General features: G+C 47.2%; 4 protein-coding genes across 5 annotated transcripts; 2 read left to right on the top strand and 2 right to left on the bottom strand.

Annotated features, from left to right (window-relative positions):
• Window positions 1-1,057: 1,057 nt before the first annotated feature.
• BDBG_17626 (uncharacterized protein) lies at window positions 1,058-1,348 on the bottom strand (the record flags this gene model as incomplete). The annotated part of the gene is made up of 1 exon (XM_031725307.1): window positions 1,058-1,348. One exon carries the CDS (start codon window positions 1,346-1,348, stop codon window positions 1,058-1,060), a length of 291 nt encoding a protein of 96 aa, XP_031580219.1.
• A 1,521-nt stretch (window positions 1,349-2,869) lies between these two features.
• BDBG_07513 (ubiquitin family protein) lies at window positions 2,870-5,666 on the bottom strand (the record flags this gene model as incomplete). The annotated part of the gene is made up of 3 exons (XM_002622065.2): window positions 5,305-5,666; window positions 4,808-5,200; window positions 2,870-4,741 (listed from the first exon to the last, which is right to left on the bottom strand). The coding sequence occupies exons 1-3, from the start codon at window positions 5,626-5,628 to the stop codon at window positions 2,870-2,872; spliced, it is 2,589 nt and encodes an 862-aa protein (XP_002622111.1). The 5' UTR covers window positions 5,629-5,666.
• On the top strand, window positions 5,646-9,133 carry BDBG_07514 (phosphatidylserine decarboxylase). Its single transcript, XM_002622066.2, has one exon. It carries the CDS (start codon window positions 5,867-5,869, stop codon window positions 7,499-7,501), a length of 1,635 nt encoding a protein of 544 aa, XP_002622112.1. The 5' UTR covers window positions 5,646-5,866; the 3' UTR covers window positions 7,502-9,133.
• A 2,289-nt stretch (window positions 9,134-11,422) lies between these two features.
• Window positions 11,423-19,139, top strand: BDBG_07515. Of its 2 annotated transcripts, none has more exons than XM_031723121.1 (5): window positions 11,423-11,649; window positions 11,726-13,664; window positions 13,760-14,025; window positions 14,092-16,150; window positions 16,283-19,139. In XM_031723121.1, the coding sequence occupies exons 2-5, from the start codon at window positions 13,404-13,406 to the stop codon at window positions 16,853-16,855; spliced, it is 3,159 nt and encodes a 1,052-aa protein (XP_031580220.1). In that variant the 5' UTR covers window positions 11,423-11,649; window positions 11,726-13,403; the 3' UTR covers window positions 16,856-19,139. The 2 variants fall into 2 exon arrangements, with proteins under 2 accessions (XP_031580220.1, XP_031580221.1); XM_031723122.1 differs by having other exon boundaries at window positions 11,423-13,664; window positions 16,283-17,411; window positions 17,489-18,900.
• The last annotated feature ends 291 nt before the right edge of the window (window positions 19,140-19,430 follow it).

Consider the following 19,430-nt stretch of genomic DNA (forward strand, 5'->3'; position numbering starts at 1 on the left):
CGACCTTAGAAGCTAGATCCACTGCTACGATCCCAGATCTACGTCGTATTCGTCTCGTTCCTGGCCCCGGCGCCAAACCCTAACTATACAAAAGTAATGGAGCTGCGGAGGTGTTTACCAGAGAGTATGTTTCCTGTATCACGGGTAAGGTTATGTTCTCGGTGTACAGAGTACTGTACATACAGGCGGAGTAGGTTAGGGAGTACACAAAACGCGTACAAGCAAACAAACCTTTGACGTTGCAGCTTTGTTTGCGCTGATGGCAGTTACGTCTGAATATTAAATAAAGTATATACGTCTATTTTTCAGTGGGAATGAAAGGAACAACAGCCTTGACGGATTTTCTTCTTTATTCCACCATTGAAGATTATGCTGGCAGTCGTCTGGGATGAGAGGCCCTGATCATACGGGCTTTTATTCCCATTCCATACAGCGTAAAACTTGAAACCTTATTTACTGAATATAGGGTTTAGTGATGGCCATCTCTCGAACAAGCCTCGTGGCGCACAGAGAGAGCCGGCCGGTTTACTCGGGATGATGACATCAGATGGGAATGCTGTTATTCCTGAGAATGATTAGGTCCAAGAATACATGGAATAGAATAGTTGACGTGGGTCAATTAACTGTGCCATGCTTACTCACTCTCTCTAGTGAGTGCGCCACAGTGTACAGAAAACCACACTGTACAGAAAATATTTTGAATATAGTGATCTTCAAAAATTAATTAATAATCATCATCACATCTATCTATAATATAAAGATTATCTATATACTCATTAGAAGGTGTAGAATCCACTGTAGGTTGAGATTCTATAGAATTATCTTATTATGGTTGAGTGACTGTAGATTTTGTAGATTTGATTCCAATCAATCAAAGATTCTTATTGAACTACTTTTTCATCTCATCTGCTCTACAGATTGCAATCTTGCAATTGGCATTCTTAATAGTGAGAACTCCACCTACTTGTACCTGTCTGTGAGAGGATTTGATAACCTGATATCTATTTGCTTAATAATGATCTGCAAGTTCACTCTCATGATGCATATTCAATTCCACCTAGATCATGCTACTCTTGAAGATCTTGTTCAACTGTCTTATCAAATCAGATGTAAGGATATTCTTCACATCTTCTAAGATCTTGACTGCTGCATTGATTTGGTGATATAGTTTTACAATCATCTCTGAGAAGGTTAATTGTAAGAAGACAGTTGACAGTTGATCTGCAGGTGATGAGATAAAGTGATTGTATACATCATCATCACCATTGTATATGTTGAGATCTGGGGCATCATCAATGGTAAGAGATCTCAATTGATTGAGAATTATATTGTGATTAACTGGATACATTCCACAGTCAGCAAAGTCAGCTCTCACAGTGCCAGGTTTGAATGCTTGCAGTCAGACACTCTTCAGATTAGCAAGGAATTGTCTGTCATCATACTGCTCATATCTGTAGCAGGCGGTCTCATTAATAATATCCAACTAATGAATTCATATCTTAATTGTCTCTTCCTGGCTGTCATTCAATGCTTGATTCATCCTCATAGTCCTTGATTTCTTTCTGTTGATCCTCTCATACAAGGTGACATATGGGACTTTGAATTCTTGTGACAGAGATGTGATTTTTAATTTTGAATTGCTTTTATACATGTCAACAGCTCTTTGCAACTGCTCCTCAGTGTAATTAGAAGATTTAGACATGGTTATAATTAATGATGATTATTTAAAGATGAAGAATGAAGATATTGAAAATATTTTCTGTATGATGTGGTTTTCTGTACACTGTGGCGCACTCACTAGAGAGAGTGAGTAAGCATGGCACAGTTACAGGCTATTCCACTCGTTTTAACCCTAGCTTGGCTAGTATATACGTTTCTAGTCATCCACGGAAAGCAGAAAGTCCTTCTGTCAACGGAGGATATTTACAGACGCTTCTAGGAGCCATGTGCGTCCGCTCATGACGACCAAATCTCTCGGTTTCCCTCCCACGTAAGGTCCAGTAGAGGTTCCAGAAGTGGCTAAAAAACTATTGCCATGCTGTCTTTCAGCAGCTAAGCGGGGACCTTTTACAGGATAATAACAGCAGCCATACAACTCCATTGACGCCTTGCTGCGCGAAACGTATAGACAGTGGTACATCGCGCACTCGAGGCTTCCCATCCCAGGCGAGGAAGTGGACGAGCAGGTCCAGCGGTAAGTGGGCCGGCGGGTAGGTGGGTGTCGAGATATGGTTGTGAGTAAACTGCGTTGGAAGTGAGAATTTATATATGTTGCCTTTAATTGTCCCCGTGGTTCTGATGTTGAAATTTTATTTAACCTATTTGTGCTGGGTGGTACTGTTTATCTTTTGACAGGTAGGTGTTTCGGATGGATATGGATGATGGTAGGAGGATTAGGATGGTTTTGAGATGCAGACGGCAACTTCGACCGACTTTGAAGCAAGGGCGTGAGGTGATGTTCCGGAGAAGAGGCTAATTGAATTCAATAAATAATGGAAGCCAAATGCAATTTTCGTGTTCAAGATCCAAAGCTTGAGGGGGGAAATAAACAGACGAATTTTCCTACCTACTCATACATGCATGCATACAAACAGGCATAATAACAAAAGTATTTCGCTGTTCAAAGTAACGAAATGCTCCAGGTCCGTAAAAGAGGACATATCTAACAAAGCAGTGCGGATTACTATATGGGCCAGTTTATCCAAACCAAAATATCACCTAGGAATTAAAATGGATGACAAATGCTGTGTGAAGAGAGCTGGGTATAGAAAAGAAAAAGAAAAATTAGAAGTTAGGGAGCGCCGAGAAGCATAAAAGGCAAATTACTGATGACACGATCATATCATTTCACGCAGCTTTCCCATAGATTTCATGTTTCGATGGCACGATCTTCTTCCAAGTCATCTGTGGGATGAGCGGGTTGTGGGTCTAGTTCCGGGACTGCGGCGTCCTCAGACTCCTCACCAGATGGGTCACCACGAGCTTCTGCTTCCTCATTCCCCTGCTCCCTAGCCTGGTTTTCCTCTGCCTCTCTTTCAGCGGCTAATTCATTTTGTCTCGCGGCTTCTGCCGCATTTCTAGCCGCCACCCGGCGCTCCCCGACACCCGGCACTAGACTTGCAAGGAGAAGAGCAAACGCTCGTTCCGCCGTCCTAAGCCTATTATAAGCACCTGCCGGTTGACTGTTGGCCATAGCTCCGTTATGCTGCGTTCCAACTGCGGGTCGAAGTCCTTCATTGATGTTATTGGGTTGCATCGGATGCACAGGAGGGACATTTGTGTCTACACCTCTGCGCGCTCTACCTGCGTCTCGAGGCTGGTGCGTATCCACAGGCAACAGATTTTCGAGATGTCTGTGTAATGGGTCGATAACCGCACGTTGTGCTCGCTGTAGTAAATCCGTTTCTGATAGAAGAGCTGTGAGGACTGAAAGTGAAACCAAAATAATCCTGAACCATGTACCATCTTCGCTGAAGATGTAGCAAAAGAAATAAAGTCTAACGAAAAGCCAAAGCCGTCCTAGTATCCGAGAGAAATTCGCTGGGCCCAAAAATATTCGATGTCGTTCCTGCTGTTGCAAGATGGCTTGATTCACCGCAGGTGGAATAATCATAGGATTTGGTGCCGCATGTGGCGCTTCATGTGGAATAAATGTTATGGGCGGGTGAATGGTTGGCCTATGAGCATGGAATGCCTGCGTTCCCGGCTGAATGGTACCCTGTCCGGGCGCACCAGTTGGAGGAAGAAGTACTGCATGGTAGCCAGATGGGGAAGATACTAAGTATATGGACGTCTGCGTGGGATCTTGAAGAGTGGGTGAGGGGTTAAATAAGGAATTTTGAGGTGAAGAGGTGAAGGAACGGGTTCTTAAAAGCCTTATTTGATCTACCCGAGCAGTAAGGGACGATAGTCGAGCGAGAAGGTTTTCAGGCATGATGTCTCTTGGCGCAAGTGGATTGCGATCCTGTTCATCCAGGATTTGGTAAAGTTGAATACGTGTACGACAAATACTCTCAATGGTCGGAAGCTGGCCTCGCCGTACCTGGCTTTCCATACCGAGTATTTGTTCAAGTATTGCGGGGATTCTTCGTCGATTTTCACCTAAAGTTCCCACGCCCATTCCGGTCTCACCGAGCCAAGTGGGACGACTGGGAGGAAAGCTTGCCGTGCGTTGAATGGGGAAAGGTTGGGTTGCAGAGGAATCGAACAATGTGGCCCTCGAAGAGGTTGATTGTGAGTCCGATGGGTTGCGATCTTGGTTACTGGGTATCGAACTCATCCGCTCGCTTTGTAGGTTCGGCGTCGACAACCCAAATCTCGTACCATATAAAGGTGAGTTGACATCAACATATAATGGCGAATCAATGTTATTCTGTATTGGGATACCGGCCGGATTTATCGCTGTGGAAAGTCCGGCTTGTGCGGGGCGATTAGTGGATGGCAACCGTGCGTTCTGAGCGATTTGCGCAGCCAGATGCTGATGTTGTGCTATGACCTGCTGGCGTAGAGTAGCTACCTGGTTGGCGGCAGTTGCAGAGTTGAACTGTGCTTGCACTTGTGGTCGCGGTGCTGTTGGGTCAGTGTGGCTTGTGCCGCTTGTCCGAAGGCGTAAGCCGGATGGCTCCTGTTGAGGGTTCGGCAGGCCGGGGTTCGGGAGATCTGGGGCGAGATTTGGTGGAGGAGGAATGGTAACTCTCACTTGGCTAGGGGGAAGAACAAGATGCATTGTGTGCACCCGACCCTAATCGCAGACCGAGTCCCATAAGTTTGTGACCTTCGGGACTAAAGTGAGAGGGGTTGAACTTACGTCTGCAGGTGCGACAATATTGCCTAGCTGGTCTTCATTGTTCAACAGAGGCTTTCCCCTATATATGAGTCTCTGTACATCTGGGCGAGGGTGGTTGGGTAACGCTTCAGACAGTCGAGTCTTCAACTCTAGGATCTTGATTGCAAGAGGAACGTTGTTCAGAGTAACCCGGTTCTGAAGGGATGGAGATACGATATGAAGAACGATAGTCTGCACATCGCTGCTGGATGCGCTGCTCAACCCATCTACGCCGTCTATATTCCTAGGCTTGGTATCTGTCGACATCCTGGCTTCTAGGTTTCCAATCTCCTCAGACTCCTCGTCGTTTGGAGTTACGGATGAACGTCCGGAGGCGCTGGGGGAGATGCCAACAATGCGATCAGAATTTGACGGCTGACGAAAGGCTATGTAAACAACATCCAGATCAGAAGTTGGTGGTATAAGATATGGTATTTAACCACACGAGATTAGTATGAACAAGAAACGTGTCGCTTCACCTGGAAGACGGACGGGGGAGATATGTGGAGCGAGGTGGAGGTGGGAGATGACGGCAGAATTCGCTGGGCAATCCAGTCAACACAAGCACAAACAGCTAGTACACAACAAGCTGGGTCATTCAGCGAACGAAAGACAGCGTGGAACCAAGCGCGGTATATTATTGCATTAATGACACCATCTGCCCGCGCGGACTGATCCTGTTTCAGTGCAACGATGACGATGCGATGCGGATGCTGGCAACGACTGGACTGACTGAGGTGGCCTGAACCCGATCCGGGAGCTGCTGACTCAGCGGCGATATCTTGCTCGGCTCGGATAAACATAAATCTGTAACTAATTGTATGGAAACTATTAACTCCATAATTTGCGAGTCAACTTTCCACGCTGACGTCGATTAGGGAGACAAATTGATTAGCAATTTTGCGCCTTTCTCGGGTCCACGTCTTGGGTTCAATTGGATTCATGGGTATGCTTATGCAACTCAGTGCCATGTCGGGGTGATAATCTGCCGCCTACTATCTCTATAATTTATGAAGCACTGAAGGGAAAACGCCGTTCAGCATGTTGGTCGTTAGACGGGCAGCTGTGTATCAGAATCGCGCCAGCTTCGTGGGAACTTGGGAGGCTGTTGCGGCAGAGCTCGCCCTATGCAGAGTGAATAGCAGGAGAATGCCCTTATCTCGAAGGCCGTTTTCCTCATCGTCCGGACGCTGGCAGCAAAATGGCCAGGGGGGAAAAGGATCACAGGAGAAAGAGTCGTTTCGGTCGAGATTGCGGACAGCTCTGGGGAACACCAAAGTTGAATGGTATCCAATTCCTGTCGGGCTGGGCATCGGGTTCTTGGGATTTGTTCAATTCTTCAGATCTAAAAGAGCAGAAAAGGAACGGCTGGAACGCGAGGGCAGCGAGGAAGTGTTGCCGCGGAAGAAAATCCGACCCTCTGGGCCATGGCAGGTTCAGGTCATGTCTACCCTTCCCCTGAAGGCTATGTCTCGACTTTGGGGCCGCTTCAACGAGCTGGTCATTCCCTACTATCTCCGCGTCCCAGGCTTCAAGCTTTACTCCTGGATTTTCGGCGTCAATCTAGACGAAGTTGCAGAGCCCGACCTCCATACCTACCCGAACCTGGCCGCCTTCTTTTATCGCGAGCTAAAGCCCGGTGTCCGTCCACTCGACCCAAACCCCCTAGCCATTCTCTCGCCAGCCGACGGACGAATACTACAGTTTGGGATGATTGAGAACGGGGAAGTCGAGCAGGTCAAGGGCATGACGTACAGTCTGGATTCTTTGCTGGGACATGAAGAGCTGAGCCCTGGCCACGAGCCGGTACATCCTACGAGGGCTCCAATACACCACAACGAACACCGCGAGCACACTAATAAAGACCCCGATAATGTGGCAGCAGACGAGAAGTTTGCTAAAATGAATGGAATCACCTACACCCTCCCAACCTTACTCTCCGGCACCGGAAAGGGCCACGCCCCCGGAGACAAACCACTAGACGCATCTATGCATTCCACCACCAGCTCCGAAGCCAAGGTCAGAGCCGACCTCGCCAAGGGCAAAACAGCCTGGTACATGCCCACGCCCACCTCAAATAGATCCCTCTTCTACGTCGTCATCTACCTCGCCCCAGGCGACTACCACCGCTTCCACTCCCCGGTGTCCTGGGTCGTCGAAAGCCGCCGCCATTTCGCCGGCGAACTCTTCTCCGTCTCCCCGTACCTCCAACGCACCCTGCCGGGCCTATTCACGCTGAACGAGCGCATCGTGCTCCTCGGCCGCTGGCGCTGGGGGTTCTTCAGCATGACGCCCGTCGGCGCCACGAACGTCGGCTCCATCAAGATCAACTTCGACTCCGAGCTGCGCACGAACAGCCTGACGACCGACACGGCCGCGGACCGCGCTGCTGCGGCCGCTGCCAAGCTCGGCGAGCCCTACTCGGGCTTCTCGGAGGCGACGTACCACCATGCCAGCAAGACGCTAGAGGGCCATGCGCTACAGCGCGGCGAGGAGATGGGCGGATTCCAGCTGGGGAGCTCGATTGTGTTGGTTTTCGAGGCGCCGTTGGGCGGGCGGCCTAGTTTTGACCTGGGGTGGATGGGGGAGCACCGTGAGGGCGGTTGGAAGTGGAAGATTGAGAAGGGGCAGTATGTGAAGGTTGGGCAGGCGATTGGGGAGGTGGAGAAGGCATAAAAGAAGCAAAAGAACAAGAAGAAGAAGAAGAAGAAGAAGAAAAAAGTCATTTTATAGATGGGATGAGCATGTGCTCGTGTGGGCGCTGTATCTACTACTTCTTTCTTGTATGTACTTTTTAACATTTTCTCTTGTCACTTTTCGGTGCATTTATTCTGCATTTTGGACCGGAAAAGGGGTTTGGGTTCGCTCATTTTTGTAAATTACATGATTCATGGTGCTCACGCATCCTCCTTAATCACATTTCATTTTCCTTTCTGAAGCCTTCGTAAGTATGCATGCATATATCGACCCAGCTCTCCCGGACGACTATTCTTGCATCACGGAGTGTAGATGTCTCCATAACGTTGATATCCGGAACCAGCCGTATATACAGGAACAGGCAAGACACACACACACACACACACCACTGCTGTCACTTACAAGTCTCGTCTCGTTGGCCAGTAGTTGACAGAGCTATCCGCGGTCTTGTGCGGTATTTCACCTGCGATTCAAATCCCCGGACTTACCGTAACGTAGACCTTAATACACAACAAGATTCTTCAAAAGGGAAAAAGAAAAATACCCAAGTCCTCTTTCCTCAACCCCTTGTCCATCATCATCATCATCATCATCATCATCACCATTCCGAATCTTGCAGCAGGGGCGTACATACCTCGATCTTCCACCTTATCCCAGCACCTGAATCCTCATATACAGCACACACACACCACACCGGTCCCGTAGACGATGAAACGAAAAACGAAAACGAAAAAGAGAAATTCTACCGCGCCCTGCCCACTTTTTCCCGATATTTATTTCGTTTCTTCAACTCCCCCATACCACACCATGTATATGCTTGCTCTCCCTTCCCGAAACTCCCGAACCCGCCGGACCGACCCGGGGTTTCAGAAAAAGGGGGGAAATAAAATAAAATAAAAGCAATATAAATAAACTCGCAATCGGAATTGGGAATTCGGAATTGGGATGATATCTCGGGGCAGGACAGGAGAATTTGAGCAGTAGTAAGATGAAAGGCAACAACACCCGTGGGGGTGGAAGAAGATGAGATATGATACGAAAAAGCAAAGAGAATGGGGGATGGGTGAGTGAGAATCCGATCTCTTTGAAGTTAAAATATGGCCGGGTCCAACATGCAGTAACCAGGACAACTTTCGCTATTTATTATTATGATTATTCCCTTCCTCCGCCGTGATGCTGAATAATGGACAGGTTGAGCCTGGCAATAATATAATTATTTGGGGAGCGGTGAATAATAATAATCCGTCCGGTGATTGGAATGGAGATGTCAAATCGAAATAATAAATACGGTTGTTACTCCGTTCTCCGTTTTCCGTTTCCCCCTCCCCCCTACCTACCCTACCCCACCCCGCTGGTATGTCCATAGACTCCATACCATGGGTTCTTATTCTTTATCATTGTCGGACCGATGTCGATGGGGGTGGTTGTGGGACGGTAGGACCTGAGCCTGAGAGGTTTGGAGCTGTTTAAATGATAGTTACCAAAAACGAAAGGGGGAGGGAAAACGTGGAATGGAAGTGGAAGCAAAGAAAAAATAAAAAATAAAAATAAAAATAAATGGAAATAAAAGTGAAAACTTTTTGGGGTTTTTTTTTTTTTTCCTTTTAGTTTGAATGGTGGAAGAGAAAGGTAGCAAAAACAACAATCCCTATCTGCCCAACTCCAGGTCTGCAGTCAGTTTATTATTTTTATCATTAGGCAAAAGAGCTCTCTCCTCGTTGCATCATGCTTGGGGATTTGCCAAAGGCCATGAATAACCAATGGGAAAAATGGGGGCTCAGAGCTATTTTGATTCGGTTGTTTCTCTTCTCTTCTTTTCGTTCTTTTCGTTCTTTTCGTTCTTTTTCGGCTTCTCTCCGCATTCCCTCCTCCGTTCCCATTGCTTGCCGTTCCCCCCTCTCCTCCTCCTGCTCCTCCTCTCAAAATCCCACTGAAGCTTGCCCGCGGCGTTAACAGCCCGTGCTAACAACCCTCCCCTGCCCCTCCCCCCTAGCGTTTTCTCTAAACGCCGATGACATCGTCCTTCGATTATTATTACCGCGTAATAATAATACCTGCTGTGAGTGCCGGTTGATCCGTCCAAGAGTACGGAGTACGCATGCACAATCCCTACCCCCTCCCTAAAATAACGATGGACGATAATCCCCCGCCGCCGCCGCCCGCCCGCTAGCTAGCTACTAGCTAGCTAGGGCGAAATAGATACATCCTCCGTACATCCTTTTAGGTCAACCTTGGCTTAGGCTGCGCAATGCGCATGCATGCATGCAAGCAACCTTACTCCGTACTGTGGAGTTACCTACCTTGCTTGAACACACCTGTACTGCGTAATCCCAAGTTCCAATCTAACCTGCCTGCTGCTAAGTAGCTCGGGATCGGGGTTGTCTAGTTTAGTTTAGTGCAATAGAGATAGGATGGGGATAGGATAGGATATGTACTCCGTACAGTAGTATAACGATAACGATGCATGATCGATGGGATGATATGTAGATTGATGGAGTGTTCCAGAATCAAATCGTCGTTTCGTCTTGTGTCTACCAAGAGCCTGCACCACGCCTTGGCGGGGGCTTCTTCCTTGAGAATTCGCTCATTACTGTGTACGGAGTATGCGTCGTCTCTCTAAAATAAGTACGGAGTAGTGTCTTGAGAATGCACACTAACACTATCTGGTCTCATCATCATGGAGAATCAGACCAGCAGGCAGTGGCTGCAGATCAGGCTGAGAGAGCAGATGAGTACTCATGTAGTAATAATGTAGTTACTGTATGTGCGTGTTGTAAATTATTATTTATCTCCATCTCTTCAACTCCAGCTCCGGCTGTGTATTGTCCTATCCCTATCCTATGTTGATAGCTACATTTTAGACTAACTTTGCTTTTTACACTTTCTTTTTTTTTTTTCTTTTTTTCTTTTTTTTTTCTTTTTTTCTTTTTTTTCTATTTTCATTTTTTCTATTTTCCTTTTTTTTTTTTCTTCTTTTTCCTGAGCAGGGCCGTGATCCGCAGCTGGGACTAACTGGTGGCGGAAGCATAAAAGAAGCCTTGCCTTGTAAGGTGGAAATCCGAGGAGGGAGAGCGAGAGACAACGGATACAGAAGCTAAATTCCCCTTGCCCACTTAGCCGAACGCCTCAAATAAGAATTATTATAGAGGCCCATGAGGCCAATGACGTGTGGAGCAAGGAGGGGCAGTGGGATACACAGAGATACAGCAGTACACATATAGTCAATGGGGCGGGGCGGGGTGGAAATAGTACTAATCATAATAATAATAATAATAATAATAATAATAATAATAATAATACTATTATTGAGAAGCAAAAATAATGGATAGCTTCTGTCCCCATTATTCAATGCTCCTAGGAGGTGTCAATAGTACAGGGAAACGTATAGCTGTTTCATAAATGCAACGGAAAGAAGGACCCCAATTATTTTGGTTCTGAATAATAATAATAATAATAATAATAATAATAATAGTAGTGGATGGACAAGATATGCGGTGTGCTTGTACGCAGGAACAGTGCGACAAACGGTATTATTTTTCGCATGGGAATTTGGTGATCAATCAACCCCCATAACTTACTATACTCCATACTCCATACTATACTCCATACTCCGTACTCTGTTCCGTGCTCGCTCTTCCCATCCGATTCCCCCATGCTCTATCCAACCCCCATGCCGCTCACCGCAATGTGCATTTATGCTGATAATAATGGGGGGAATGACAATCCGTTTCCGTTGCCAAGAGCGCGGCGAGAAACGTCAGGTGCAGTGCAGAGCTAGATCTAGCCACAGAATACATCATCCATTATTTGCTGGTTCTGAGGGAGAGAGTCGGGAGGAATAATCATAATCACAAGAATAATAATAATAATAATAATAATAATAATAATAATACATATGATGCCACTCTGGAGGAGAGATTCTCATGAGTTGAAGTTGAAGCACGCAGGCGGATAATTGCCATTTGCGGAATGGTTTTGGTAATATAATCTGTACCTGAAACAGTCATAATAATAATTAATAACTTACAGCAGGGGAGAGAAAGAAAGAAAGCTTCTGGAAGATACAGACCGAACCGACCCGCCCGAGGTTGAGGTGGTTGAGGTTTGTATAAGTTACTACAAACTACGTAAGTTACCGTGTATGTACATGTACATTACATACATGTAGTTACAGCGAGCGTATTGATTCCATTCCGAACCCAGTCCGGAGGTGTCGCCAGTATAGTATCATTATCATTATTCCCTATTCCCTATTCCCTATTCCCTTTTCATCTCTCTCTCACTCTCTCTCTCTCTCTAATAAGAAACTATTCGAACCTATTAACCTTCCTTCCCCCCCTCCTCTTACGACAGGTCACAGAAGAGTTCCCGCTCTCCTACGAATGGAAAATGCCGACGACAAGAACAGGCAAATAATTGTTTTTTTTCCCACCTGGACGCTAAGACCCCCGCCAAGCATTCCTCCCCAGGGATGCGGTCCTCAGTGTAACCTTGGCCAAGCAACAGTTGGCCAATGGCCTATACGTGGTGGTGGTAGTGGGGGGGAGGGACGGAGGGGGAAGAATGGGAGAGAGGGGAGAGGGAGAAGGGGAACCAAACACACAGCGGAGACAACCTACTAGGAAGATGAAACTGGCTCATGTGTCATGGTTGGGGAGGAGAGGAACAAAGCACAGGCAATCCATGGACCATGAGGTTCTCCCATCCGTTGCTAGGTTTGAAAAGGGCAAGGCTTCGAAATGTTATCAGGATTAAGTCTCCACGCTACCGTGGGTCAAAGACTCAAAGGACACTGGACACACTCATCACTCGCTCGCTCGCCCACAGGTCAACAACTATTCTAACCAGCAAACTCAATACGCTGGGAGGAGGAGGAGGAGTTACAGCTTGTAACAGCTAGAGGAGGGGGAGGGGGAGGAGGGGCAGGAGGAGGAGAGGGGTGTCTTTTCTCTTCTTTTTTTTTTTCTGTGTGGGCAAAAAAATAAAAGAATAACGACTGGATTAATATCTGGTTATTCCTGTACAGTGTACAGCCACCTGGAGGCTGGGGGCATGACGAGAGAGTTTACATTAATATTTTTAGTATCTGATTCCTGTTTTGTTTCCCACGGAGGCGATTTTTTTTTTCTTTTTCACTGGATTGGATTATCGGATTGGTTATTTTGCGCATTTCCTCTGGCCAAGCCGGGCCAAGATTTCCCTACGCTTTAATAAGAAGTCCTCTGCTGCCCGCTCCCACAAGTCCCACCGGTGGTATGAGATGATGATGACTGCCGGGATTGCTGCGAACACTCCCTAAGCTGCTCCGTATACCCGTCGTCATATATAAGTTAACCGGCTGGCCCGCCCTGCCCAGCTACTGTTTCCTTTTTTTTTTTTTTCCTCTTCTCTATCTTCTCCTCCCCGTCTCCCGTCAGTCATTTTGCTCGGTGATTCATCTGCACAATAGAGAGAATCGCGGGCTGACTGACTGACTGCGGAATCCCCCTTCCCCCCGGACTAGCTGAGCTCCTGTTCCCTTGTTCTATGCTTGCATACCGTCCATAGCCCTTAAGTGTAGCTTCAGACAACTCTCCCCTCTGTCCGTGAATCAAGAAGAAAAAAAAAAAAAAAGAAAGAAAAAGAAAAAGAAAAGAGAAGAAAGAAGGAAGGAAAGAAAGAAAGAAAAGGGAAAAAGAACAAGAAAAGAACGAAAAAAATTATAAACGAAACAAGAATTCCGCTTCTTCTGTCTTGTCGGCCAAGGTCTCCTCCTCTCCAAATGAGACCAGCCCGCTCTTCCATCGTCGCTGTTCGTACATATATCCAATCTACAACCAAATATTACTACCATTTAAAGCAAATATCTATTGCTTAAAATAATCTCTTTTCTACCATCATCATGGAGAAATCAGAGAAACTCCCTCCCAACAGCGACACAACCTCGAGCAACGGCGAGGAGAAGGGCCTCCTCTCTCTCCCGGCCCATTCGCTCTCCTACGATACCGTTATTCGCGAACTAGGAACCGATCCCGAAGATGGCCTCTCTATCGAAGAAGCCAAGCGCCGTCTGGAGACCTATGGTCCCAATCAGCTCGAGGGCGGCGAGGGCGTCTCCATCGTGAAGATTCTCGTTAGCCAGGTGGCCAACGCAATGATGCTAGTTAAGCGGCCCACTTTCCCCCTTTCCCACCCCCTGTTTATTCTGTATGGAACTCTGTTTGGCTGATCTAGTGTTATGTTGTCGTGGTGTAATAGGTCCTTATCATGGCTATGGCCGTCAGTTTTGGTATTCAATCTTGGATCGAAGGTGGCGTCGTTGCCGCCGTTATCATCCTCAATATCATCGTTGGCTTCTTCCAGGAGTACGCTGCTGAGAAGACCATGGATTCTCTGCGTTCCTTGAGTTCTCCCACGGGTAACGTCTCGCGAGAGGGGAATACCTCTACCATTCCTTCACTCGAGATCGTTCCCGGTGACATGGTTGAACTCAGGACTGGTGACACAGTCCCTGCGGATATCAGGTGAGTCTTGCCAAAACACAATATAAATATTATCTGCAGGACTGGTGAATTAATTGTTTTCTGTAGACTCGTGGAAGCCGTCAACTTCGAAACCGATGAGGCTCTGCTTACCGGCGAATCCCTTCCCGTCCAGAAGGATGCGGACCAGGTCTTCAAGCAAGATACCGGCCCGGGCGACCGACTGAATATTGCTTACAGCTCTTCAACCGTAACCCGAGGCCGCGCCCGTGGTGTTGTTGTCTCGACCGGCATGAAGACTGAAATCGGATCCATCGCTGCCGCTCTCCGCGCAACTGACTCGAAAGTTCGTGCTGTGAAGCGGGGGCCCGAGGGCGAAACCAAAAAGCGCTGGTACCTGCAGGCATGGGCTTTGACCGGCACGGATGCCGTGGGTAGATTCCTCGGTGTCAACGTCGGCACACCCCTGCAACGCAAACTCTCAAAGTTGGCTTTGATTCTTTTCGGCGTTGCCGTGCTGTTCGCTATCATTGTCATGGCTGCGAACGAGTTCAGCAGCAAAAACGAAGTTATCATCTACGCTGTCGCAACTGGTCTCAGTATGATTCCCGCCTGTTTGGTTGTTGTCTTGACAATTACTATGGCCGTTGGCACCAAGCGGATGGTTGAAAGACATGTCATCGTTCGCAAACTTGACTCGCTGGAAGCACTTGGTGCCGTCACCAATATTTGCTCGGACAAGACTGGAACGTTGACCCAGGGCAAGATGGTGGCCAAGAAGGCATGGATCCCATCCCGCGGTACATATTCTATCGGAACTTCAAATGAGCCGTTCAACCCGCACGTTGGCGCTATGGGCTTCGAAGCCGCGCCCCCCGTGAAAGCAGCTACCAACGACGAACCGGCTGAAGGCATCTCCCCGGAAGACCTTCTCAAAGACAACGACGATCTTGTCAAATACCTCGACATTGCGTCCATGGCTAACCTTGCTCACGTCTACAAGAATGACCAGGATATGTGGCATGCTCGTGGCGAGCCTACAGAAATCGCTATCCAGGTCTTCGCATCTCGCTTCAACTGGAACAGGGACCGGTGGACCAAGGGTGACAATGCCCAATGGCACCAGAAAGCTGAATTCCCCTTCGATTCTAGCATCAAGAAGATGTCTGTTATTTTCGAGAACCGGAACGAAGGCCGCCAGATGGTCTACACGAAAGGTGCCGTTGAACGTGTTCTTGAGGCATGTACCACCGTCGTGTGGAACCAGGGCGAAGGGCCCATCCCACTGACCGAGGAGCATTCTAATGAGATCCTTGAGAACATGGAAGTCATTGCCGCCCAGGGACTGCGTGTTTTGGCACTCGCCGGTCGGGAATACAAGGGATCGCAGCTGGAGGATGGCGATTACAACCGTGACGAAGTTGAGAAGGACTTGACCTTCCGCGGCTTGATCGGCCTCTACGATCCTCCTCGCCCAGAAACCGCCGGCGCTATCGAAGAATGTTTCCGTGCGGGTATCTCCGTTCATATGGTTACTGGCGATCACCCTGGTACCGCACGGGCCATTGCTGCCCAGGTTGGCATCATCCCAAGCGACCTGAGCAATGTGGCGAAGGATGTTGCTGACGCCATGGTGATGACGGCTGGCCAATTCGACAAACTCACCGACGATGAAGTTGACGCGCTGCCCACTCTCCCACTGGTCATTGCCCGATGCGCACCAAATACCAAGGTCCGCATGATCCAGGCACTTCACCGACGCGGCCGCTTCTGCGCCATGACCGGCGACGGAGTCAACGACTCGCCGTCTCTCAAACATGCCGATGTTGGAATTGCCATGGGCGAGTCTGGATCGGACGTTGCCAAGGATGCCTCCGATATCGTTCTGACTGATGACAACTTCGCCTCGATCCTCAACGCCATCGAAGAAGGTCGCCGTATCTTTGACAACATCCAGAAATTCGTCCTCCATCTGTTGGCCGAGAATATTGCGCAGGCCTGTACCTTGTTGATCGGATTGGCGTTCAAGGACGCCGATAACCAGTCCGTGTTCCCGTTGGCACCCGTGGAGATTCTCTGGATTATCATGATCACGTCCGGAATGCCTGACATGGGTCTCGGTATGGAAATTGCCGCTCCCGATATCATGGATCGTCCACCTCAAAGCGTATGTTGCCATTCCCCCCCCCCCCCCCCCAAAAAAAAAAAAAAAAAAAAAACCCCCACCAATCTCTCTAAAAATAAAAATAAAAATTCTACTCTTTGTTCAGTTTTCTAACACCCCAAAATCTCAATACAGAAACAAGGTATCTTCACCTGGGAATCATCATTGATATCCTCGCCTACGGCCTCTGGGATGTCTGCCCTCTGCCTTGCCTCCTTCACGCTTGTACTGTACGGATTCGGCGACGGCAACCTCGGACGCGGCTGCAACACCACCTACACCGACCAGTGCGATACCGTCTTCCGCGCCCGCGCCACCACCTTTGTCTGCCTAACGTGGTTCGCGCTCTTCCTCGCGTGGGAGATGGTCAACATGCGCCGCAGCTTCTTCCGCATGCAGCCCAAGTCCAAGAAATACTTCACGCAGTGGATGCACGACGTGTGGCGCAACCAGTTCCTCTTCTGGGCCATCATGGCCGGCTTCATCACCATCTTCCCCCTGCTGTACATCCCCGTCATCAACACCGTCGTGTTCAAGCACAAGGGCATCTCGTGGGAGTGGGGCATTGTCTTTATCGAGGCGACGCTGTTCTTTGCCGGTGTCGAGGCGTGGAAGTGGGGCAAGCGCGTCTACTTCCGCCGCCAGGACCGCAAGGCCAAGGCCAAGGCGTCGTCTGGCGATGCGCGGATCATCGATAGTGAGCAGTAGAAAAACAACGCGCGTGCGCGCCGCCCCCGAGGAGGGTGGGGAGAGGGGGGGAAAATTGGTTTTTTTTTTTTTTTTTTTTTCCTTTCTGTTTTGGGGGGTTGATTGTTTTGCCATGTACTCCGTATGTGTTTGCGACTGTTGCGAGGATTATTTTTTGTTCTCTTTTTCGCGCAGCACAAGCGGGTGCGTGGCAGGGTCTCTCAGCCTTGCTTGGTTGGTCCCCCCATCCATCAATCATCCCATCTCTCTCATCCTCGAGGCTCAACATTCGGTGGTTGCTCGTTCACTCGATTTTCCCTCCCATCACACCCCGCGCCTGAAAATAAGGGGCCCAGTTCTCTGAATGGCTGGGCGGGTGGAAAGGGAAAAAAAAAAAAAGAAAAAAAAAGAAAAAAGAAAACAAAGCAAATTCCAATTCCTTTTCAGTGGAAGAAAAAGGAACCTCACCTCTTACATTCACAAAATGCGCACTCGCCGCCTCCACCAAAACAAAACAAAAGCACTCGAGTCAGTGTTGCGAACGCGCAACTTTTTTCGGGACGGGGGATGAGATTTGGTGAGCTTGATATATATTTTTCATTTTCTTATTTTCATTTTTTTTTTTCCTTCCATCTTAAGATAGGTAAGTAGTAGGGTGCGAAACAAAAGAAAATGATGAGCGAGAACGAAAGAAAAAAGAAAAAGAAAACGAAAGAAAGAAGATGAACAGGGAGGGGGATGTTGAAGAAAAGTTGACAAAGAAAAAGTTGGGATGCATCATGGGAATTCTCGGTGCATAACAAAATTCCCTTCTTTTTTTTTGGACTTGCAAATGCGATTTTTATTTTTTAAATTGGAGTCGCATAGACAAACAAAAAAGCATTCCCTTGCTTTTTCTCTCTTTCTTGAATTTTTTTTTTTTTCCCTTTATTTTTTTTTCAAAAGAAGTACGGAGTAGTTTACATACACATGGCTAGATAAAAAAAACGGCAATTACCCACAGTTTGTGCTTATTTTTTTTTATTTTATTTATTTGCTTTATCTATTTTTTTTCTTTAGTATTATTATTGTCTATTATCCATCTCATTTTACTTTCAGGATTTTTATTATTATTATTATTCTTGTTTTTGGTTATGTTCTTGGAAAACTGTGATTGATTATTATTGATTTCTTCTACGCGTCTTTTTTCTCTTTCTGGGGGCGGCTTCAAAAGGGCCGTGGAGTGGATGGAGTCAACAACCTCTTCGCCCAGCCAGCTTGTTTTCTAGCTGCGTTCTTCAGTTAGTTTTTTTTATGTATGCAACTTGACGAGCAAAATAGGGTAGTTAATAAATGGAGTGCGTATGCATCATGAGCGGTTAAGATCCTACCTCCTGGCTCAAAATCGTCTGTCTCTTCAAGAACTTGCTGCAAACTGCAAAATCTCATTCCATCGTGGATGGAATGTTAAGAGCATCTCCTTAATTCTCAACCTCGTGCGGCGCCGGAGAGAAGGGGGAGGAGCTATGTGATCTGAATTGGCAATTTTTTCCAACACCCTCCCTCCTCCTCTGGTTGCGAGCTGCCAAACGTCCGAGACCCAGACCCAGACCCCCGAAGTATGTTTGACATTTTGATAGCCTATTTTCTGAGTTTGTGCACACTGTTTTGAGCCGTCAGCGGGAACAGTTAGATCTCTCGAGCAGGCTTTTGGTGCATAAATGACACTCACTCCTCTTGCAGATGAACCTGATATCAGGCGTTTAATTCAGTCAGGTATTGCATGGAACTCGTGGGTTTAATTAAGGCCTCCAGACGGTTCGTCACAAGTAGGCAAATGCTGCTCAGCCTGGATACTCAGCTTCAACAGTTTGGCTCTCATCTTTACCAAACTCCCACCGTAGCATTGTGGGCGGCAAACGGTCAGGGGATTAATTGCCAAAGGGAGAGGTAGCGACGGTAGGAAGCGCTGTAAATCCGTATTAACGAAAGGTTCCAGAAGGGGCCTTTGTGGCGCAGCAGCAGGCAGCAAGATCCTCCTGGTAAAACAGTCAGCAAGCAGTGGATCAGAAAGAGAAGAAGAGGAAGAGGAAGAGGAAGAGGATGAGGATGAGGATGAGGATGAGATTGAAGCAGCCAGATGGATAGATATGATATGTTAGATATCAGACTTTCTTATATATTCATTATTCCTTCAATCCTCAAATCCTTACCCCTGAATCCTTGGCGCCATCATAAATATTTAGCTAATAATTTATTATTGAGCTTCAGAATTAAAAAAATAAGAAGTACTCGCAGAAGAAAGAAAGAATAAAATATATCCCAGTTAGTTATTTTATGCCATTAATTATTCAACTTTTAAATATAAAAGAACAATTCTGCTCAAAGGGCAGACAAATACAACAATTCCTTATTTAGCTCTGTTGAAGACTCATTTTCCTTTTCTTTTCTTCTTTGTCTCTTCTTTTTTTTTTTTTCTTGTTTCTTTTCCCCCAATATTTAAGTTAACTATTATAAGTTACTATTATTTAGTTATTTAGTTAGTTAATCATTAATGCTCCGAAGTGACGTCGCATTAAATATTTAAATATTTAAATATTTATTATTTATTCCACCT

Source organism: Blastomyces gilchristii (genome assembly GCF_000003855.2).
Source record: "Blastomyces gilchristii SLH14081 genomic scaffold supercont1.19, whole genome shotgun sequence".
Taxonomy (NCBI): domain Eukaryota; kingdom Fungi; phylum Ascomycota; class Eurotiomycetes; order Onygenales; family Ajellomycetaceae; genus Blastomyces; species Blastomyces gilchristii.

Coding starts and splice junctions, on each gene's coding strand:
- BDBG_07514 (XM_002622066.2), top strand. CDS start 5,867: ATGTTGGTCGTTAGACGGGCAGCTGTGTATCAGAATCGCGCCAGCTTC.
- BDBG_07515 (XM_031723121.1), top strand. CDS start 13,404: ATGGAGAAATCAGAGAAACTCCCTCCCAACAGCGACACAACCTCGAGC. Junction 14,026..14,091: donor ACAGTCCCTGCGGATATCAG/GTGAGTCTTGCC, acceptor TGTTTTCTGTAG/ACTCGTGGAAGCCGTCAACT. Junction 16,151..16,282: donor TGGATCGTCCACCTCAAAGC/GTATGTTGCCAT, acceptor ATCTCAATACAG/AAACAAGGTATCTTCACCTG.